General features: G+C 37.7%; 1 protein-coding gene across 1 annotated transcript; it reads left to right on the top strand.

The window, feature by feature from the left end:
- Window positions 1-10747: 10747 nt before the first annotated feature.
- Window positions 10748-22394, top strand: LOC136224104 (uncharacterized). The gene is made up of 14 exons (XM_066012357.1): window positions 10748-11381; window positions 12080-12169; window positions 12302-12364; window positions 13490-13576; window positions 13664-13816; window positions 13898-14049; window positions 14405-14639; window positions 14789-14899; window positions 15182-16240; window positions 16979-17242; window positions 17378-17563; window positions 17747-18901; window positions 19101-19451; window positions 21291-22394. The coding sequence occupies exons 1-14, from the start codon at window positions 10941-10943 to the stop codon at window positions 21951-21953; spliced, it is 5010 nt and encodes a 1669-aa protein (XP_065868429.1). The 5' UTR covers window positions 10748-10940; the 3' UTR covers window positions 21954-22394.
- The last annotated feature ends 2011 nt before the right edge of the window (window positions 22395-24405 follow it).

The following is a 24405-nucleotide window of genomic DNA, read 5'->3' as shown; positions in this document are numbered from 1 at the left end:
AGTTAAGTTTTGTCCAAAATGACTTCTCTATCCTTAGATATTTGCAGACTCTTTGTAATGACTTTGTTGCCCTTGATACCTTTGCAGGAAAAAGACCTCCATTTGGAAATTCTAGAATTGAATTTCAATTTTGATTTTGATTGCACGACATGTGGGTTTGCTGATGTGAATGGGCTTTTGTGATGGGTTTATCTTGAATATTGAATTGGACTTGACTTGAGCTTTGGTGTTCGGTGTGGATCTTTTGCCCGGACTAAAATGGTTTCGACCCGAACTTGATGTGGATCCGGATTGACTCTTGAATTATTTCTTATACGAACAGATTTCGTTGGACTTATACGGACAAAACCCCAAGCTTTGGAATTCTCGGACTTGAACAGATAATTCATTGACTTGAACGGACAATACCCCGAGCTTTGAGATTTGTTGGACTTGTACTTTGGCATTGATGAGTTGGCCTTCAGATCCACCAAAATTACTGAACAATAGACATAATTAAAAGATATTTATAATAATATTATAATATTTATTTATTAACAAAAATTAACTTTTAAGCGTTTATTTGTCATTAATTTATTGACTTTTCAATGTTTGAATCCCTTTGTCATAATTCATTATATAAAAATCAACTATATTCTAAACGTTTAATTATAATATAAATCGTAACCAAAGTCAATATTAACTTTAACTTTAATATACGATGTTACGTCATAATTCGCAATTCAGACTATAGTCATTTCTAAATATATTTTACGATAAATAAATAAGCATTGAAATGTTAATTCGATTGATTGACATCTGAACCTTAATCAATAAATTATAACTCGAATTCAAGCAAATTCAATTTTATTCAAAATACGAGGAATATATCTCGAATAAAATTTATAATAGGTTAAAATTGTACTTTAATTCTATTAGGTCATATTTTGAATATAATTCAGAATTTTTACCGATTTATACCGAAATATGGTAAATTAGCCTTAATAGCATAATTTTCCCCAATAAATTATTTTCGAGATAATACCATATATTATGGATAATTCATGAATTGTTCAAATTTTGAGTGAAATTTATTATAAACTTAAAAATTGGCCCGGACAAAAATGGGTATATACAAGAAGCATGCAGATGGTATAAGTCACTCAAGGATTATACAAATGGACATGAGGTACTATTCGAGACGTATAAGGAGTATGAGGAGTAGGAGATGGATGGGGAGATGAGGTACCAGAAGTCGAAGGACATGATGTGGAGGTAGAGGATGAGGGGGAGAAGAGTAGAAGCGAGAAGAGGTTTAAGAAGAATGAACATGTTAGGGCAGATGAACAAGCAAATATTAAAGAAGAGAAAAGGGCAAAGATGCAGAGTCATTTTGTGAAGTTGAAGGCAGAAGTGATTGCATAGTTGATGGGAAAAATGATGAAGATGAATGAAGCGCATATGAGACAAATTACAGAGTTGAGGGAGGATCATAGGAGGGAGGAGTAGAGGAGAGATATGGCGGAGAAGATGGAAAAAAGTATATGAGAGCGGAAGGAAGAGAATGTACGATAGGACTAGAGGGAAGAGAAGATTGAAGAAAATGTAGAAGAGAAGATTGAAGAAGATCGGGGGAGAGCAGATTGAAGAAAACCCTCAACACGAGGTGTTTCAACTCGGTGGTGATACCGAAACACAACAAATGACTCCCGTGATGGTATATGACTTAAAATGTTTACTAATATTTACTTGAAAAATATATGACTTAAGTTGTTTTCGTTTATTATGTTTTAATAGGATGATGAAGTTATGAATTTGAGTGATGATATATAAACCGTCATAGTTGTGCTTTCTGGTGTTGCGACTGGTAGCAAACCCGTAATTGAGAAGGTAGCAAGCCATAGTTGTGATCTTATGTATTTTGTGTTTTTTTCATTGCTTAAAACGGGGGTTTTGTATTGTCTATTGGCATTTAGGATGAGGTGGAAAGCCACTTAAAGAGGTGCGAGCAAAAAGACCTTCATAGTTCGTAAAAGCACCTTTCACGGCTCATGGTAAGAAAAGTTCGAAGGGTGTGAAGAAGGTCCTCAAGGTGCGGTTAACGTTCTAAAAATGAAACCCAAAGCATAGATGGATCAACTTGTTTATGATGATGTGGTGCTATATGAGACTTGGAAAAGTGTAGTCGATCCATAATCAACCAAATTGTTGGGAGGGACAAACTTTCTACAATCAAACATGCCATGGTTTGTACAACTTGAGACGCCTAGTGCCTTTTGGGACGGAAAGGTAAGATTGATTTCAAATAAGATGTCTAATTTTTTATGAAGAGTATGTATATTTTATGGTTTTTTTCTTGAATTAGAATATCAATACATTCCGTTGGATATTGAGGCATCAGTCGATGGAATTCGGATTAGCGTTGGATTGGACTACGTGTGATAGTCAATTCACCGGATGGCTGCAGTGTCCGGACCCCAATATCAATTACTTTTCAATGATGATCAATGGTCATAAGGAAATCACTGGATATTAGGAGTACTTTATACGACGAATATGCATAGTCCTAACAACAATGATGAGAAACTTAACAAAGTCTTAGTCAAGCTCCTCTACATCCTTTCTAAGGCCATTGCTAAAGCCTTTTCTTGGGCAACACACCACGGAAAGAAATCCATCACTTGGATACTCAGGCTCGAACGACTGTGGGTTATTCTTTTGCCTTTTTACTCAACTTTTATCTACTAGAAGGCCATTGGCAGCATTACGTCCAAAGGATGGAGAGTTTTTAAGATATCATGTTGTTGTTGAAATTTTTCATCAAAAACTATATCCATTGTAAATTGTATGTATTGGTTTTTGGATTGTAAATATATTTTTTTTGGTATTGGATCGTACATATATTTTTTAGTATTGGATTGTTTTGTATTGGATTTTTTTTTGTATGTATACAGGTTTTAGAAACTCATTAAGTTCAAACATGACATCTTACAAATGGATATACTACTTTGCAGTTCATATAACCGCGAAGGCTATTCCACTTCACGGTTCTTGTATATACGAAGGGAAATATTGAACCGCGAAGCATTCCCCTTTGCAGTTCAATCTCTGTTTTGCAGTTTTCATATAATGGGAATTTGCATTTCATGAAACCGCGAAGTAGTTTTTCCATATGTGAAACATCATTTAAAAAGTTCAAAATTATTACAATAATCCTATAAAATTATTATAATATACTCACAATTATTACAATAAGTTCAATATTCTTACAAAATTATTACAATAAGTTCAAGATTATTACAATAAGCTCAAATTATGTCCAAGAACTTAGAGAACTTACAACTGTACTTAGAGAATGACTTGTATTTGGTAGCGGTTGATGGCAATTCAACCTAATGTGGCCAGTATTCCCTAATCAGCTACATATTATTGGAACTGGATCTTCACCTTGTGATGGTCTTCTGTTCTGATCTATTAATCGACTGACAGAGCCTTTTACAGGGGGAGAACTTTCATTGGAGGATCACAATTTGTCTATTCCGACTAGAGTCCGACTGGGTATATAGACTCAACGTAGGATAATTTAACCACGTTGTTAGTGTAGTAACTATCCACACATCGATATGTATTACTTAAAATATGCTCACACGCAACTTTGCATACATGTTTACAAGGAAACTGAGAAAGTTGTCATTTCCTACACGTGCAAGTTCTTGTATTTAAGTCAACAACTCCCCCTTCTTTTCGATCTTTTATCTGAAATGTGTGCACGTTTATTCCAGAAACCATACAAGTGACCGTTTTTTCAATATGACTCATCTTCTTTTCTACCCACTGCGACAAATGTGTTTGTCGTGATCCTGAAAGTCAAAGTTATATAGCATCCAAGCTTCAAAAAATACCATATCTAAAATGTATACCAACCAATTATTGTCTATCGTAAAACCATAATTGGAGAATAGCTTTAATATATTCTACAAACATTGTGATTGGTAAACATCTTCCTACTACCATAACATGACATTATAATTGAGTTTGTTCTACGAACTTATAACGGATTCTGCTAGTGAGTTTTTAAATCGAGTTTTACCGTACTCAAACTTAGTTTGTTTACCAATTGAATCTCAAACTTGATCTCAAATTTAGTTCATTTATAAATCGAACTGAATCGAACGGCTTGGGAAGAGCTTGACTCATTTGTAACCTCAGTTTTAGGCCCGTTTTGTTTGGGGGAAAATATTCTGCGGGAAAATATTTTCCCAATTTTCCACTGTTTGTTTGGGCAGGAAAATAAGTCAAAGGAAAATAAGTGCCAAGTCAATGGAAAAGGAAGGAAGAAATAAGGGAAAATGTTTTACCCTTTTCAAAAGCGTAAAACATTTCCCCCAAAACATACGCGTCTAGAGAAAAAAAGGGAAAATATTAAAAAATGTAAAAATACAAAAATATGAAACACGAAAAAACATGAATAACGTGAAAACGTTACAAAACACGAGAATATGGAAAAAAACCCACAAAAAACATGAAAAGGTGAACAAACGTGAAAAACACAAAAACGCAAAAAAAAACAAACACTTGAAAAGACACAAAACATGAACAACGCGAAAAAATGAGAAAACACGAATTATACAAAAACGTGAAAAAATAATAAAAAAACACGAAAATATGAAAAAATACGAAAAACACGAAAACGCGAAAAATGCTAAAATACAAAAACGTGACAATAAGTGAAAAACGCGATAAACAGGAAAAGAAGAAAAATACAAACAAAACACGAAAACGTAATAAACACAAAAACGTGAAAAGTACGAAAAACATGAAAATGTGAATAACACAAAAAAGTAACAAAATGCGAAAAATAAAAAATGTGAAAAAAAGAAAACGTGAAAAAAGAAAAAACCGAAAAACTAAACGTGAAAACACGAAAAAATGAAGAAAAAATGCAAAAAAAAAAACACAATAACGTTAATAACACGAGCAAACATACAAAAAATGCAAAAAATGAGAAAAAACGTTTTTCGTATTTTTAACATTAAACTTTTTTTTCACATTTTCGTGGTTTTCCACTTTTTTTTTCCATGTTTTTAATATTTTTTTTACTTTTCATGATTTTTCCATTTTTTCACTTTTTGTGTTTTTAACAAAATTTCACATTTTTTTGCGTGTTTTTTCACGTTTTTAGTGGTTGGAAAATATTTTCCAGTGTTGTAGCCCAACACCGTAAAATATTTTCCAGTGTTGTTACCAAACACAGAAAAATACTTTATTTTCCTGCACAATATTTTTCCAGCATAAAATTTTCTAAAACACAATATTTTCCCCCAAATGAACGGGAAGTATTATCTTAAGTAAAATTGCTCTTACCTGGAGTAATTAAGTAAGAAGAACACTGAGTCTCTCCAGTTGGAGTGTGGGCAGTCTTCTCGGGTGAGAAGGAGTCTCCTTAGGGTTTATCCCGATCATTCAACATCGCTGACTTACCGGTGCAACACTACGATCTCCTTTAACCTAATTCTATAAAAACAGTAACGATCAGTAAGAATGGACAGAAACAAAAGCCTTCTCGATGCTTATGCAAAATTGCGACTGGAGGAAGAGGGGGAGGACGGGATTGTTATCGCGACAGATGATGTCCAAATCGCAAATTCACAGCCATCGTTGTTCATTGTCGGACAATTCCTGATAGCTAAGTCAATCCATCTCGACAGTATGAAGTGCATGCTAGCGTCAATCTGGAAACCGGTGAAGGGAGTCACGGTCACGGAAACGGACAGAGAAGGTCGATACCTATTTCAGTTCTATCATGAACTGGATGTGTGTCGAGTGCTGAACGACAGACCTTGGACATTCAACCAGAATGTTCTTATTATCAAAAGATTGGATGTAATGGAACAGGCAATGCAGGTGGAGTTAGACAGATTAATTATGTGGGTACAGATTTCAGACCTGCCTGTGGGCTTCCAAACAGAGAAGATTTGCAGAATCTTAGGAGAATACCTAGGAACCTTTTTAGAAGCAAACGAAAGGAACTTTAGCGGACTCAGACGCAGTTACTTGCGCATCAAGGTTGAGATAGACATCCGAATACCCTTAAAGATGGGACAGAAGATGAAGAGGAGTGGGGGAGAATGGTTTTGGGTTAGCTTTCGATACGAGAGATTGCCCAGCTTTTGCTTCTACTGTGGAGTGATAGGCCACTCGAATAAATTTTGTGCAACTTTCTTTGATAACCCGACAGCCCCAGTAGAAAGGCAATATGGAAGCTTTCTTAGAGCCGATATTCATAAAAATGGTAGCTTGGCAGGGAGGGAGTGGCTTCGTGAGTCAGTAGAGGAAGAGGGCAGCGGTAACAGTAAGGGCAAATCCACCCAAACCCCGAGAGGTCAGCAACACAGTGGGGAGACAAGTTCAACGAATGGGAAAGTTGGCTCAATTGTAAAATCCTTTAGATTACATATTCCAGGGCTTGCTATTCAACCAAATATCAGTACAATCATCCAGGGTATTACGCATGATCCCAAACGACCGAGAAGAGAGGAAGGAGAGATGGAGGTGGATGGCTCAGAAAACTCAAAAAATGAAAAAGCAGTGGGACCTGGAGGACAGGCCCACCAATTCCAATGAGCCTATTCAGCTGGAACTGTCATGGGTTGGGCAACTCACGAACGATTCAGGTTCTACTGGATCAAATCCAGGTCCATAAGCCCATGATAATGTTTTTAATGGAGACGATGATTAACGAGGAAAAAGTCCGGACTGTCAGTAAGAAGTTGGGATTTGGGAAGATGTTTATAGTAGACAACAGTGGCCATAGAGGAGGACTGGCCCTTCTCTGGAAGGATCACATTGATGTGGAGGTTATCTCTTCATCTCTAAACTTCATTAATGCAATTGTCACCATTCCAAATATTTTACCGTTCCGAGTTACTGGTTTTTATGGCTTTCCGGAGAGAAATAGAAGGCGAGCATCCTGGGACTTGCTGCGATCCTTCAAAGAGCAGGATGGTTTAGCCTGGTGTTGTGTAGGTGATTTCAATGATTTGATGAGAGCTAGTGAAAAGAGAGGGGGAAGACCGCATCCAAATGGTCTAATGGAAGGATTTAAGAGAGCAATTGAAGATAGCGAGTTATATGAGGTGAATATGGAGGGATATCAGTTCACATGGGAGGCGAGGGGCGGGACAGATAGTTGGGTTGAGGAGAAGCTGGATAGAGCCTTTGTAAATCAAAAATTAAGCGAGTTGTTTGCGGGAACAAGGCTTAAAAATCTGATTACAATTGCTTCTGATCACACTGCACTGCTGCTAGAAATGCAGGTCTGGGCCCGCAGGTCTTCGAGAAAGCGCTTCCGCTTTGAAAATGTGTGGTTCCAGGAGGAGCAGTGCGAATCGGTGGTAGCTACGGCATGGAACGCGGAAGCTGATAGCACAATTAGCGCTAAGTTAACAAGCTGCAGGACGGCTTTACAAAGTTGGAGTTCGAACTTGGATAACAATTTCAAGAAATCGTTAAATAAACTTCGGGTAATGTTGCAGCGGTACAAGGGTAGAAGGGACAAGTTCGGGGCTGAACAATATACCTCAGCTTCTCAGGCCTACTCTAAAGTTCTGAGACAGCAGAAGGATTTTTGGAAACAGAGAGCGAAGCTGTTTTGGATCCAGGATGGCGATTCCAACACAAAGTACTTTCATGCGTATGCGTCAGAGAGGAAACGCCATAACAGATTCAGTGAGTTACAGAATGAGGTAGGGGATAGGTGTACTTGGGGCTCAGGGTTGGAGGAGCTCCTGACAGGCTATTTTAGCAATATTTTTTCTAGCTCGGGAGTTGAGGATACACCGATTCTTGACTGTGTTCGGGCCAGGTTATCAGACCAACACAAAAGCAGTTCTGGCAGAACCTTTTACAGCAAGTGATGTGAAGAGAGCTTGTTTTGAAATGCATCCGGACAAGAGCCTGGGTCCTGACGGGTTCAATCCTGCATTTTATCAAAAGTTCTGGGGGACAGTGGGGCCCGAAATTAGCGCATCATGTTTAAATTATCTCAGCCAATGCAGACTTCCTCAACACTTGAATGATACTCTAATTATTCTCATCCCGAAGAAGCAGAATGTAAAGCTGGTGTCAGACCTAAGGCCGATAGCGCTCTACAATGTACTTATGAAAATCCTAACAAAAATGTTAGCCAACCGGATTAAACAGGTGCTCAAAGAGGTAATTTCAGTCAATTAGAGTGCATTTCTGTCAGACAGACTCATAACGGATAACATCCTTGTGGCTTATGAAATCATTCACAAGTTAAAGGGATCAAGGCATGTGCAGAAAGGATCGGCGGCGCTTAAACTCGACATGAGTAAAGCATACGATCGGGTTGAATGGGGCTTTATAGAACACATGCTACAAAAATTAGAATTTCCAACCAACTGGGTAAGATGGATTATGATGTGTGTAACGACAGTCTCCTACAAAATTTATCAGGATGGCAGAGAGATGGGCCCCATAACTCCGCAAAGGGGACTTCGGCAGGGGGACCCCCTATCACCGTTTCTCTTTCTTGTATGTGCAGAAGGGTTAACAGCAAGTCTAACAGTAAGAGAAAGGGAAGGCAAAATTCACGGGATTCAAGTAGTCAGACAGGCTCCACGAATATCACATTTATTCTTTGCCGATGACAGCCTATTATTTTTTAGAGCAAACAAAGAGGAAGCTCAATGTATTCAACAATGCCTCACAGACTATGCAAAAGCCTCAGGACAATGTATCAATTTCGAAAAATCCTCTCTGTTCTTCAGCGCTAATGCCACCGCGGTATCAAGAGCAGAAGTAATCGATATTCTCCATGTGGTGGAGGTCGAGACACTCGATACGTATCTGGGAGCGCCGATTGATATTGGCAGAAGTAAGATGATCGTTTTCAGACCCCTAAAAGACAGAATTTGGAACAAAATCAACAACTGGAAAGAGAAGTTCTTATCGAGAGTCGGGAAAGAGGTGCTGATAAAATCAGTTTTGCAAGCCATACCAACTTATATGATGAGCATATTCTTGTTACCTAAGGAGTTCTATGAGGAAATCAATAAAATGCTCAATCAGTTTTGGTGGAGATCGGCAAGACCAAATGGGATAGGGATTCATTGGAAAAAATGGGAGAGGATGAGCATTCCAAAGGCCAAAGGTGAAATGGGATTCCGGGATATACATCAATTTAATACAGCACTCTTAGCAAAACAAGCCTGGAGAATAATGCAGAACCCGGATTCGCTAGTGGGAAGAATCATGAAGGCTCGCTACTACCCTAACTCTGACTTTCTCCACGCCACGTTGGGTCACAATCCGTCTTACACTTGGAGAAGTATAATTGCAGGACGAGAAGTTCTGCAATTGGGACTTAGAAGAAAAATTAGAGATGGGCTGTCAACAAGTATTTGGAGCGAACCTTGGCTGCCGGATGCGAAAAATCCATATGTCAGTAGCGATCGACCTAGTGGAACAACAACTGAACTCGTGGGGGATTTGTTAGACGATACAAGTGGATGGATCCGATAGCAGGTTCAAGAAGCGTTCAACACTAGGGACAACAGATTAATTCTGTCGATTCCACGAGGCAGACCTGGTATATAAGACTCGTGGTTATGGCATTACAATCTAAATGGATGATACTCAGTGAAAAGTGGGTATTTAATGGCTGTAAGTGCTTCAGGAGAAGAGACTGTGATAACGGATGAGGTTAATTGGAAAAGAATGTGGAAATTGAATATAGCCCCTAAAGTGAAGAATTTCCTTTGGCGGGTTAGAACTCATTGCTTACCGACGCTTTCCAATCTCAGTCGAAGACACAACTCGTTGGTTAATAGATGCCCGACCTATGGGGAGATGGGAGAAGATGAGAGCCATGTTTTTCTGTCTTGTTTGTTCGCTAAGCAGGTGTGGGAGAAATATTTCTCAGACAACAGAATGGAAAGAGAAAATGATTTCTTCAACTGGTTTTCAATACAGCTGGAGGTTAATTCCACTACATTAGAAGCCATATCTGTTATCCTTTGGAATCTGTGGAAGAACCGCAATCGTACGGTTTGGGAGAAGAAGTTTAGCATTGCGGAATCAGTTTTAGCAACAACGTTAATCGAAGTGCAAAGCTGGAAGGCGATGATCAGAAATGAAGTACAACAACGTCCACAGCTGACTGCAGCGAAAGAAAAATGGGAGAAACCGCAGCAAGGCAGTCTTATCTGCAACGTAGACGCATGCATGAGTAAAGAAGGGAAGTTCAGCTCCGCTGGAATGCTAATTCGGGACTACACTGGCAATTGTCTATTTGCAAGAAAGATGGGCTTTGTGGATTTCATCAACCCGACGATTGCCGAAGCCGTAGCCGTGAAAGAGGCATTGAGCTGGATTAAGTCTAAGAATTTGTCTAATGTCGAAGTTCAGTCAGACTGTTACGAAATTGTGAAGGCCATTCAACATCAAAATTATAATCTCTCATATCTCTCTGATGTTGTAAAAGATTGTTGTTTACTATTACGAGATTTAAACTTAGTTTCGATCTCCTTTGTTAGAAGATCAGCGAACCTAGCAGCCCACTCCTTAGCGAAGGCCCTTAGTTCTAGTTCTGATTTTGCCGAGTGGGAATGTCCACCGCCAATGATTACCGATGTTATCATTTCTGATTTATATTAATTCATTCATTCTAAAAAAAAAAAAAAAGAGTAAAATTGCTCTTACCTCATTTCTTATAAAAATTTAAAAAAAGAAAAAACCGAACTTTTCTACCTGGGTTTAGCGTTTCCCTCCTGTCCCATAACACCCACTTATCCAAAACCCTAATTTCCAGTTTTCATCCCAAATCTCAATAACCCATAGCTAATTCGTAATCTTCCCCAAAACACAAGCCTTTCAATCCGTGTATTATGCATCGCACTTCAGAAAATACTCCATAGTTTTCACTCAGAGCACCCGCAATGACGAAAGTGTACGGTACCGGCGCGTATGATTTCAAGCGCCACCGGGTAGCTGAGTATCCTGTTGAGTTACAGGCAAATCTCAGCGACAAACCCGTTGAGTCCAAACCTGGTTCGAACCTTCCTAACTCGATAACTCTTTCAGAGATCCAACGGGACCGGTTGACGAAGATTGCTGCAGCGAATTGGATGAAAACTGGCGGGAGCTTAGGCGGCGTGGAGTCTAAAGAGGAGGAGAAGAAAAGTTTCGATCCTGAGCTTGTGAAGAAGATATACGAGACAGAGTTGAAGGTTAAGGAAGGAAGGAAACCTGTGCCACTGCAGAGAGTGATGATTCTAGAAGTTAGTCAGTATTTGGAGAACTACCTATGGCCGAATTTTGACCCAGAAACTGCGACTTTCGAGCATGTTATGTCCATGATTCTCATGATCAACGAGAAGGTAATTTTTGGTTTCCTGCTTGGTCTTCTTATGATATAGATTCACTCATTATGTTAGAATTAAGTTCACGCTCCCTAGATGATTTGCTTCATATGCTATTGTGGGATTGAGCTTACATAGGGTTGTCTTAGGCATATTTTTTTTTGCAGAAAATTTAGGATTTCAGTATGCAATTTCACCCCTTTCATGTTCGAGGGTTTTCCTGTGCTGTAGGCAGTAGGCCTTTTTTTTTTGTCCTGATTACACTTTCTACAAGTGGGTGGGTTTGTCTCCAGTGCTCCTTGTTTGCTGCGAAGTGTACCAAGTAGAACAGAGCCCCCATTTGTGGTTTTTGTTGGTCTCTTTGCTGCTTGAGTTGCTTTCATGTGCTCAAAACTTCTTCAATTAAGTGAATAGGTGTTATGAATTGTTGATTGAAGCTGTTGTTATCTTTAGCCAAATGCTGAACTGTTCTTTGTGGACTGCAACTATCATTTTTCTCTGTAGTATTGAGGAAGAAATGAATCAGAAAATATAGTAACATAAACTATGTATCTTCATAGATTATCTTTAACTGATTATTTTTCAACTAACTTGGTTAAGTTCTTTTGGCCCTTAGACTTTTATCTGTTTAATTTTTTTATTAACAGAAAAAGTTATAGTGTCTAATATAGTTGTATTCCAACTTGAGATTGAAGAATTATACTTCTAATTTGCAGTTTCGAGAGAATGTGGCAGCTTGGCTATGCTTTTATGATCGGAAAGATCTCTTCAAAAGATTTCTTGAGAGGGTTCTTCTGCTGAAGGAGGTTTGTTTCCCTTCCATGCCTCGCCCTGTCCTTCTATTTGTGTAATACATTTTTTATAACTAGCATATTCCAAACGGGTTGCAGCTGCACCTGCATTACAGTTTACTGATTCTATTCTTACTTCAACTGCAGGGGAGAGAATTGACTATAGCAGAAAAGACTAATTACCTTGTTTTTATGATTAATGCATTTCAGGTATGCTGTTTTCATGATTCATACTATGCTTTTACTAAATATTATATGCTTTTGGACAAGATTTTTGTATTTCTGCAATTGTTAATGCTTTTTGAGATATTTTTTAGGTAATGTGAAATATGCAAATTGCAATATAATTAGCAGGTCAAGTGCCTTTCATCTAGATGAGCATGTTGTAGAACATTTGTCTTAAAACATCTCTCTGTGTATTTTTAGAAGAGTAAGGGTGTAAGCAGGAGAGCTCAAGTCAAATATGTTTGCATTTAAGTCATGTTTTGCCTTATTGTCTTTGAACTACAATGTTCCTCTACTTAAGTGTGAGTTTGAGGTTGATAGAATTCAAGGATCTAGTTATGGGTCTGTGAGTAACTTCTTGTTTTCTACCTTTTGAACCTGTAATTGCTAAGTGCAAGGGCTCATTAAGAGAAAGCCCTTTGATCTCTGAGAATTATTTGGTGGAAAAATACTTTTTTCTCCTTTTTGTTTATGCCATAAATACTGCACATAAACCTGGTAACTGCTGTGTAATTCAGTTGCTAGAGAAACAGGCAGTTACAAACACAATGTAAAATAACTACATAACATACACTGGATCTAAACACATAGCAAACACATAAAAAACCAACTAATGAGTAATGACAGATTCAGTCCATTTTCGTCTTGTGGCGGCCATGTGTAAAGCGTTGATACGCTTTCACAGGTAGTTGGTGTATAACAGAGGTGGAGATGGAGCTCTCTTATCTTTTGTTCTTTTCTTATTGGCTCCAAAATTCATATTGAAATTGAGGCTTGTTTTAGTTGAGGAAGGTTTATCTTCTCCTTTTACTAGTTATAATCAGTTGTCTAACAGACATATTGCTTTTGGATGTTGGTGTGCACTTATAATTGGAAATTTGTGGATGAGTTTTTGTTTATTGTTAAGCAGCATCACTTATTGGATCATGCATGAGGATGGTAAACATTCATGTGAAAATTGCTTTCGAACGCGTTTGTAGTCTTCAACCATGCTGTATAAATGTTGCATATTCATTTTTTTTTGTTCTGATTTAGTATATCTGCTGTAGCTTTTGACTCCTTATCTCATGCTTTATATGTTCTTATCTAAGTCAAAACTTAATCTCTCAGAGTCTGGAGGATGAAATTGTGAGTGAGACGGTTCTGAAATTAGGAGGTCTGCAGTCATGGCACAGTTTGTCATATGGTCGACTTCAGGTAAAATTCGTAGGCTGTTATGTTGTTTATGCCATCTTAGTATTCTTACTAACCCTTATTTTAATTGTTTGCTTTTTTAATTTGCAGATGGAACTTTGTCTTACTCCGGATTTAATAAAGAAGTGGAAAAGGATGATCAAGAGGGAGGCCAAGGAAGCAATGAAACAAGGACAGTCTTTTGACCCATCAAATTTGATTGAAGTGAAGTTTTTGAGAAATCTTATTGAAGAGTTTCTTGATGTAAAATTTTATCTCAAAACTATGCAACAATTGCAATCTGCTTTCTTTGTGCCTCTTCTTATGTATTATAGTTTTCTCCAGGTTCTTGACTTCCATGTTTTTCCACAAAAAGATGTTAATAAAGATGATTGCATCGATCTTACTTATGGGGAAGTTGATGATGCTGCTGTCTTGTACTGTGAGAGGTTCATGGAATTTTTGATTGATCTATTGAGTCAACTGCCAACAAGGAGGTAGTCCATCTCAGATCCCTTCATTTCCTTCTGAATTAATTTATTCTACCCTGTATTGCTTTTACCTTCACCCTACTAAGCCTATCTAAAGCTAGATGGGATTGGCCAAATGGATCTCTTTCCTCTATTCCACTCACTTTCCCTTGTTTTTGCTTTTACTAGTCTCATTGGGGTAGTGGCTTGTAGTCTTCATGAATCTGATTAAGTGTTATTTAGAAAGATGAGATCTTCTGCAAATGTTGCTTGCTGGAATTTATATGCATGTCATGCTAAAGGTAGAAGATAGTCTGATCTCTTTGGTACATCTCTGTTATTGACCCATTTCCGTCCATTATCCTTTCTCCATGTGGTGCAGGTACCTAAGGCCTCTTGTTGCTGATGTGGCTGTTGTTGCAAAATGTCATTTAAGTGCTCTTTACAGACATGTGAAAGGCAGGCTGTTTGCCCAGCTGGTTGACTTACTGCAGTTCTATGAGAGATTTGAAATTAATGATCATGTTGGGACACAATTGACAGATGATGAGGTGCTTCAGTCTCATTATGATCGTTTCCAAGCTTTCCAGCTCCTTGCATTTAAGAAGATCCCCAAGGTTGCATGAATAGTCTTTCTGGAAAAAAATACAGCTTTTAACTCTGGAATTGGCAAAATTTTTAAGCATTGATCATCTTATTTTGAATCCTCAATTACATTCCTTCCCCTATCATACTCATTCTCTTTCTCTTCTCTTATTGCTTGTAGTTGCGAGAACTTGCATTGTCTAATATTGGTGCAATTAACAAACGAGCTGATCTCTCCAAGAAATTGTCTGTGCTCTCTCCAATAGAGCTAAACGACTTGGTTTGTTGCAAGGTATATTAAGCTTAAAAGGCCTTCTGTTTTTATTTTTTAGTATTTTGAATGAACGTATTTTCAGTTGTGCTAAATCTTGCTCTACAGCAGTAGCATTGTCATTTTGTTTATACAGTTGTACACTTTTGTTTGGCCTTATCAATTTTGACTTTCTTTTCCGTCATTATAACAATTATTTAGTTTGTGCTTGTGCATGTCCAATTATAAAGACATGGTGCTCATAAAAATTTCGCCTAGCACTTCTATTTACTATATCATTGAAGTTCTGTTTTTTCCCCTCAGCTTAAACTGGTGTCCGATCAAGATCCCTGGTCTGAAAGAGTTGATTTTCTTATTGAAGTGATGGTTTCATTCTTTGAGAAGCAGCAATCTCAAAAGGAAGCTATAAATGCTCTTCCACTTTATCCAAATGAGCAGATCATGTGGGACGAAAGCCTTGTACCAAGCATAAACTATTCAGGAGAAGGTTGTCTGGCTCTTCCGAAACTTAATCTGCAATTTTTAACACTGCATGATTATCTTCTAAGAAACTTCAATCTCTTCCGGCTCGAATCAACGTATGAGATCCGTGAAGATATTCAGGAAGCTGTTCCTCACCTCCTTGGCTACATTAATAGTGAAGGAGAAACTGCATTTCGTGGTTGGTCAAGGATGGCTGTGCCAATAAAAGAATTTAAGATCAGTGAGGTCAAACAGCCAAATATTGGTGAAGTCAAACCAGCTTCTGTTACAGCAGAAGTTACCTTTAGCATTTCTAGTTATAAAGCCCAGATAAGATCAGAATGGAACTCCCTTAAGGAGCATGATGTTTTGTTTTTACTCTCAATACGCCCTTCATTTGAGCCTCTTAGTGCTGAGGAAGCAGGGAAGGCTACTGTGCCTCAGAGGTTGGGTCTCCAGTATGTAAGAGGATGTGAGATTATTGAGATTCGAGATGAGGAAGGATCACTTATGAATGATTTCACAGGAAGAATTAAGCGGGAGGAATGGAAACCACCAAAAGGTGAACTTAGAACTGTGACTGTTGCTTTAGATACGGCACAGTACCACATGGATGTAACTGATATAGCAGAGAAAGGTGCAGAAGATGTTTATGGCTCATTTAATATTTTGATGAGGAGGAAACCTAAGGAAAATAATTTCAAAGCAATTTTAGAATCCATAAGAGACCTCATGAATGAATACTGTATTGTTCCTGATTGGTTGCATAACGTGTTTTTGGGATACGGGAATCCTTCTGCTGCACAATGGATCAACATGCCTGATCTTCTAGAAACAGTAGATTTTAAGGATACTTTCCTTGAAGCAGACCATTTAAAGGAGTGCTTTCCAGAATACCAGGTTGGTCGTGTTTTTCCATATTTCTACCAGTGTTTTCAGTTGTTAATATAGTTTTCTCTTAATATACTTAAAAATAAGCAAATTTCATTACTACTAAAAAAAATGACCATCTTTTTGAATAAAAGGGCACCAGTTCACAAGGCTCCCACATGTGTGTGTGTGTGTGGGGGGGGGGGGGGGGGGTCGTCAGGGGAGAAACTAAATTATGTTCTCGATTACTGTGTATTTGGCATAGCACTTTAGTGGCATCAACTTTTACTTCTCTCTCTCTTTGATCTACTCTACACTTGCAACATTATCGCCTCTAGTTGTACTTTTGTAATTTATTTCTGTGCATCAGTAACGAGGTCTTTATGAGCCGTTCATGAAGTTCGTATGATTGTTTTCTCTACTTTGAGTGGAAGCTCAAAATAGTGATGCTAGGTCAATTGATTTTGTTAAATTGAAATGTGCTTCGGTTGAGGGCTTTTGATGTTTGGAGGGGTCTGATAGAGTGGATAATATGCTAACTCTAATTTGATGTTTTTGTGCTTGGTTGTGAGTCATGTTTGGAATTTTTCTGTGGAAAATTTTGAAAGATGTGCCAATACCTCAAAACGAATGTTAATTTTAAAAAAACTTTCTGAGGTTGTACCGATGCTACAGCGGGACTGCCGGTATGCTCATTTTCTTCAAAGCTAGTAAATTCTCAACAATAGTATGAATAAGACTTGGCATCTTTTTTCTCCTTTTTGTCAGGTTTGTTTTGTAAATCCAGATGGTACAGAGAGCCTGCATCCAGGACCTCCCTTTCGGATTAAGCTGCCTAGGACTTTAAAAGGAAAAACTCATGCTCTTCCAGGGAACAGGAAATCGATTACTGATTCACTGAATGATGTCAATATGGAAGATTCAGGTAGCGAGAAAGAAAAACTTGTTGTTGAGGCATACATTCCTCCTGACCCAGGGCCTTATCCCCAAGATCAGCCAAAACAGAATTCTGTCAGATTTACACCCACACAGGTGCCTAGCAACTCCTTTTGTATAACTATAATCTTTGCTTGATTTAGTGGCTCTCTATAAATAAATCCAAAATCTGTAAGAACTGTCAGATGTAATGTTGCTACAACTTAATCTTTTCCTTTTTATCTGGGTCAGGTTGGAGCCATCATATCCGGTATTCAACCTGGACTGACTATGGTTGTTGGACCACCCGGTACCGGAAAGACGGATACAGCTGTGCAAATCTTGAATGTTCTCTATCACAACTGTCCTTCACAAAGGACATTAATAATCACCCATTCTAATCAGGCTTTGAATGACCTTTTTGAGAAGATAATGCAGGTAAGGTGTCTGGCAGGTGTTTGTTTAGATATAAAGTCAAATATGATTCTTATTAAATCAAATTTTTGACAAGTATGATTCTAATCTTTGTGCTCATCTAGTGATATGATATTTAAATTATCTTCGGAAGTTTATTTATGAACCTGCCTATTGATTTCTCTTATGCATCTCACTATGTTTCAGAGAGATGTGCCTGCTCGCTATCTTCTTCGACTTGGCCAAGGAGAACAAGAACTAGCAACTGATCTCGACTTCAGCAGGCAAGGTCGTGTCAATGCAATGCTTGTTAGGCGGTTAGAATTGCTCAGTGAAGTGGAGAAGCTTGCAAGATCTCTCCAGCTTCCTGAGGATGTAGGTTACACCTGTGAAACTGCTGGATACTTTTGGTTGCTTCATGTATACTCGCGCTGGGAACAATTTCTTGCTGCTTGTGCGGATAATGAGGATAAACCAACATTTGTCCAGGACCGTTTCCCCTTCAAGGAGTTCTTTTCTGACACATCTAAACCAGTCTTCACAGGCGAGTCATTTGAGAAAGACATGCGAGCAGCTAAAGGGTGCTTTCGTCATCTTAAGACTGTGTTCCAAGAACTAGAAGAGTGTAGGGCATTTGAATTGCTCAAATCAACAGCTGATCGAGCAAATTATCTTATGACCAAGCAAGCAAAAATAGTGGCAATGACTTGCACTCATGCAGCGCTGAAAAGGAAGGACTTCCTACAGTTAGGCTTCAAATATGATAATTTGTTGATGGAAGAAAGTGCCCAAATCTTGGAGATTGAAACTTTTATCCCGATGTTGCTTCAGAGGCAGGAGGATGGCTATGCGCGGTTAAAACGCTGCATACTAATTGGTGATCATCATCAGTTACCCCCTGTTGTAAAGAATATGGCATTTCAGAAATATAGCCACATGGATCAGAGTTTATTTACTAGGTTTGTTCGCTTGGGTATACCTTATATCGAGCTCAATGCTCAGGGTAGAGCCAGGCCAAGCATAGCCGAACTTTATAATTGGAGGTATCGAGATTTGGGTGATCTTCCGAATGTGAAGGAGGAGGCTGTCTTCCATAAAGCTAATGCTGGATTCTCCTTTGATTATCAGTTAGTGGATGTGCCTGATTACCATGGTAGAGGCGAGAGTGCCCCTTCTCCATGGTTTTACCAGAACGAGGGGGAGGCTGAGTACATTGTTAGTGTCTACATCTACATGCGTTTATTGGGATACCCTGCAAACAAGATATCCATCTTGACAACTTACAATGGCCAGAAACTTCTTATTCGTGATGTTATTAATAGACGATGTGTCCCGTATGATTTTATTGGTGCACCTAGTAAGGTAAAGTCGTTGGTTGAGCATTTTTACAATTCATATTCATAGGCTAATTTAAGAAATTTGATCAATATTCTATTGGCATTTGTTCTCTTGGAAACTTCTACGAGGTTCTCTTGTCCCGTATTTTAGTTCTTTTCAATCCAATTTATGGTCTTGACATTCATGTCTTTCTAATCCATCATTTATGATCATGTTCCTGCAGGTGGCAACAGTTGATAAGTTTCAAGGGCAGCAGAATGATTTTATTTTGCTCTCTCTTGTACGTACTCGCTTCGTGGGTCACCTACGTGATGTCAGAAGATTGATTGTTGCCATGTCTCGTGCACGACTCGGACTCTTTGTGTTCTGCCGTCGTTCTCTCTTTGAACAATGCTATGAACTGCAACCGACATTTCGAATTTTGCTCCAGAGACCGGACCGCCTTGCTCTTAACTTGAATGAGGTTTCACGCTACACGGAACGTTCTGTTGAAGATATTGGGCAGCCTTATCTTGTTAGTAGTACTGAGGAGATGGCCCAGATTGTAATTGATAAAATAAATCATTTTTACCAGGTAATGTTCCTTTCATTCTTATATCTTTTTTTTTTTATCATGGTTTTTAATGTTCGACTCTTCAAATTTTGCAATTATGAGAAACAATCTAGACAATTACATCCTTAGTTGGTTTAGGATATTAATATGATTCATATCTTCTTAGGAGCATAGTTGTCAAATCCAGATTCAACTCATAAATCGAAATCCTCATTTTGTGACGAATCGAATGGAATCATAAGATTCGGTTCAAATCTTAATATTATAAAAAAATAAAATATTTACCATGTTGAACTTAAAATACTAGTCTAGAAATTCAAGTTTAATTTGCAAGAGAAAAGTCATAAACTAAGTACTTAAATTTCAAATTCAAATATAATGCAATCCTAAATAAAACTAATTCACAAATCATTCATCTTCATCAATGAAATTATGGAATTAATCTGTTGATGAGGTTAGAACTTGGATAAAAATGTAAGTGCTCCACCATGGAAAAGAAAGAAGAGCAGTTTGGAAAGAAAAGAAGAAAGTACGATGAAATTATGGAATTAATCTGCTGATTTATTATGCAAAGGGTCTTTGTCATAGTTGTCAATCCGAGATTTGACTCATGAATCAAAATCCACAGTTCATGAATCGCGACTAGTGAATCGAATAGTAGATTCGGTTCAAATTCATAATATTATAAGTAATAAATTATTTACCACTTTGAACTCAAAATATTATCAAATATTAGTCTAGAAATGCAAATTTAATGTCAAATAAGAAATCATATCAACCAAATACTTAAAATTCAATCTGATGCAAATGCAGTATTCCTTATAAAACTAATTCACAAATCTAATAACTTAGTGGAGATGGAGAGTTTGAGCTTCTTACTCTATTTTTTTGCCTTGTTGTCGACTCGATAACGATGGAATGGAACTTGTTTGAGTTGATAATTTGATAAATAACAATTGGATTAGAGGAGAGTGAGTTTAGTAGTTAGTGTTGTTGAAGTTTTTGATGAACTATGTTGAAGATCCGGCTCGAAATAGAGCTGGATCGAATCGAATCGTATGATTCAAATCGCGAATAGTAAGATTCTGTTATAATTTAGATTCGCTCTATAGACCCATCACGAAATAGAGCTGAATCCAATTGAATCTTACGATCCCAATCATAATGTTCTAATAACAGTGCTTAGGAGTACTATTTTAACTATATCTTAAGACTTCTTGGAACTCTGATTGCTTTCAAAATTTCAACTTCTTGATCTGTTTAATAGTTTATCGTTTATTTAGGTTTCCCTATTAATTGTGTATGTTTAAATGGTTCTACTATACTATGTTGCTCAGACATTTTGATTTTAAAGCGTTTCATGTTTCGGAAACTGTAACTCTCAGGAGCTTTTAGGAAACGTTTTGGGTCACGTTTCTGTAATTTAAGAAATTTGAAAACTTGTTTCTTTGGATGTAATGTGCTTTCAAAAGTAGATCAATGCTAATGCTATGTTTAGTAATCTCTATTACTTGATAGATCATCGTTTACAAGCTTTCAAAATAAATATATATATTTTTTCTGTCATGCGACTTTGTATGTGATTTTTTTAATGTGTATATATATATATATATTATATATAAATAGACACACATCCTTATAATTTTAAAAATTTGTAGGTATACCGTTGTATTTTTATTATTTACACGTTTCCGTTTCTTTTATTTTCTACAAATAGCGTTTTTTGGTGTCCGTTTTTGTTTCAGTTTGCGTTTCCACCTAACATAGGCAAGTGTTGTGTAAAGCTGAAATAACCATTAAATATCCTTTCATGTAATATTTTGCTGACTTCTCAATCTGCAAATATATTTTTGATACCAGGCGAGGTCAAACTATCAGTATGATCAGTACACGACGTATTCATCTAATACGACTGCACCTGAGAATGGTACTGTGGATAATACTCCACATGAAAGCGAATCGGAAGATGCTAAAGAGATGGATGGTATTGAACATGCTCAAGATGGAGATTTGCCTCTTCAGAACCAACCTGACAAGGAAAAAGAGGCCGAAGGTGTGTCTGCCAATGACGAAGCCAAGATGGATAGTACTCCAAATGAAAGCGAATCGGAAGTTGCTAAAGAGATGGATGGTATCGAACATGTTCAAGATGGGGATTTGCCTCTTCAGAACCAACCGGAGGGGGATAAAGAGGCTGAAGTTGTGTCTGCCAGTGCCAATGACGAAGCGAAGATGGATAGTACTCCACGTGAAATCGAATCAGAAGTTGCTAAAGAGATGGAGGGTATTGAACATGCTCAAGATGGAGATTTGCCTCTTCAGAACCAACCGGAGGGGGAAAAAGAGGCTGAAGGTGTGTCTGCCAGTGCCAATGACGAAGCCAAGATGGATAGTACTCCAAATGAAAGCAAATCAGAAAATGCTAAAGAGATGGATGGCGTTGAACATGCTCAAGATGGAGATTTGCCTCTTCAGAAGCAACCGAGACGAGGAAAAAGAGGCAGTAGAAGCCTTACCAAATGATGAAAACATTGTGTCTACCAATGATGAAGCAAAGATGGAGGAATAAATAGTCTGATTAATGAGTACCTACTAGGCGAATTGCTTTCCTTCACAGATGCTGCTGCCAGCCTTATAGTACGATGATCGTTAACTCTGTTTGGTTGGCGAGATGAGTGGCTGATGGGAAAACGGGGCGACACGCAATAGAAATTACTAATTGTAGGGAAAGTTGCATTGCATCTTAAGTTTCATGTGCATATTTCTGAAATGTATTTTGCTAGAAGAAGCAACATTAGATTATGCAAAAGAGGAAATTCTGTTGTTGAAATTACCAATTCTTACTAATCTTGTTGTAAATTTTTTCACTATATTGTTCATCTATGAAATATGAGTTGCTGCTAATATGTTGAAACAAGGATTGAAACAATTTATGGATATGGGAAAAAATTGCTAATTTAGCTTGTGATTTTATAATTATATTTTTCTCTTTTTGTTATCAGAGATGGTTGTTTATCTGTTGTTGACAGTTACGGTTATCAATTAGTTGGGGATTTTCCATCCCCGTTGGAGACCCGCCTTGTTAGGGACGGGGAATTCCCATGGGGTGGGGATGGTTTGTAAATGTTCCCGATAGTCGGGGACGGGGCGGGGATGGAAACCAAAAATTAAGGGCTGCAAATTTACCCCTCTTTTTGGCTTGTCGAAGACTTGATGGTATTGGTATTTAATCTGTCTAGGAATCTGTGGTGAAATTTTTTTCCTAAAGCAGTATTTACTACATTATATCTCGGGTTAAGGTGTAAAAATATTCTTAACGTTTTGGGTCAGGAGTAATTTTACCCCAACGTCTAAAATGGCTAAAATGGTGCAATTTACCCTTAATGTTTTTGAATTTTTTTGTCCAATTTGTACAAAAGACTATATATTTTTATTTAGGCTTAATACATACCCAGCCCCTTAAAGTTGTCCATTTTATTCATTTAACCCCCTCAATTTAAGGGACATCCTTTTAACCCCCTAAACTCCAAAAAAACGCTACTTTTAACCCCATATTTTAGACTGCCGAGATATAATGTTGTCCGTGTGTATCACTCGCGTGACACGTGTGTATCCCGAATTACCCAGCCCCCTAAAGTTGTCCATTTTGTTCATTTAACCCCCTCACCTCACGGGACAACCCTTTAACCCCCTAAACTCTAAAAAAACGCTACTTTTAACCCCATATTTTAGACTGTCGAGATATAATGTTGTCTGTGTGTATAACTTCATCAGGCACTCAGGGCATCGACCAAGCGAATTAGGACTTCTGCTCGGCGAGCAAGAGCATATGTGCTCGGCGAGCAAGAGCTACCTTTCTTGTATGCATTATATTGTGTAATGGCTACCTTTCTTGTTTGCTGTTGTTCTTATCTTGTGTATGCATTATCTTGTGTAATAGCTACCTTTCTTGTATGCATTATATTGTGTAATGACTGCCTTTTTTTTTTAATATGATGAAATAAACTTGATTTGCTCTTTTCTTTCCTACTTTCTTCTTTTGAAAGTCCTTGATATTGAAAAATTGCTATAAATATCATTTAGTCATCACTTCTCTTCCACTGTATTCTATACTTCATGTCAAATCAGATTTGAACTCTTCCTTTGTATTGCCTTCCACTGTATTTATATACAATGTGGTCATAATTCATACAAAGTTAAAGCATTTTTTTACAATTTCAACGTGGATTGAGACCAAAAAAAGCACCAATTAAAAATTAGAAAGACACCAATTAAATCTTCTTTATCTCCAATGCCCGTACTTGAGTTGGAACTAGGATTTTTTTGGAGTTTAGGGGGTTAAAGGGTTGTCCCGTGAGGTGAGGGGGTTAAATGAACAAAATGGACAACTTTAGGGGGTTGTATGCATTTTTTTTACCGTTGGAGGCAAGATCAAAATCCTCCCACGCGCCTCCTGTGTTTGAGACACAAACGTTGACTAGGTCAATGCCACGTCGGACGATATGGGGTTAAAAGTAGCGTTTTTTTGAAGTTTAGGGGGTTAAAAGGATGTCCCTTAAGTTGAGGGGGTTAAATGAATAAAATGGACAACTTTAGGGGGCTGGGTATGTATTAAGCCTTTTATTTATTTATTTACTTTCACATCCCAACATATGTTTGTGATTTGTTACTGATAAAATGACGCACGTGTGAAGTGTAAATGACAAGATTCATGATCGAGAAGACAGTTTGATGAATTATTTATCAAATTGACCCAATTTATCAGCGTCAGGGTAAAATTGCTATTGGCTTCCAACGTTAGGGGTAAAATTGCACCATTTTAGACGTCAGTGATAAAATTGCTCCTCATCCAAAACGTTGGGGATATTTTTGCACCTTAACCCTTATATCTCTGCAATTTTATCTTCATTCTCTTATATGTTTTCTACTTGGATTTGTGTTTTTTTTTAATTTGTTTTTGTATGTATACTTTAGT

Source organism: Euphorbia lathyris, chromosome 3 (assembly GCF_963576675.1).
Source record: "Euphorbia lathyris chromosome 3, ddEupLath1.1, whole genome shotgun sequence".
In the NCBI taxonomy this organism is placed as follows: Eukaryota; Viridiplantae; Streptophyta; class Magnoliopsida; order Malpighiales; family Euphorbiaceae; genus Euphorbia; species Euphorbia lathyris.
The sequence above is the reverse complement of the archived record's forward strand: the minus strand, read 5'-3'. Positions and strand labels throughout refer to the sequence as shown.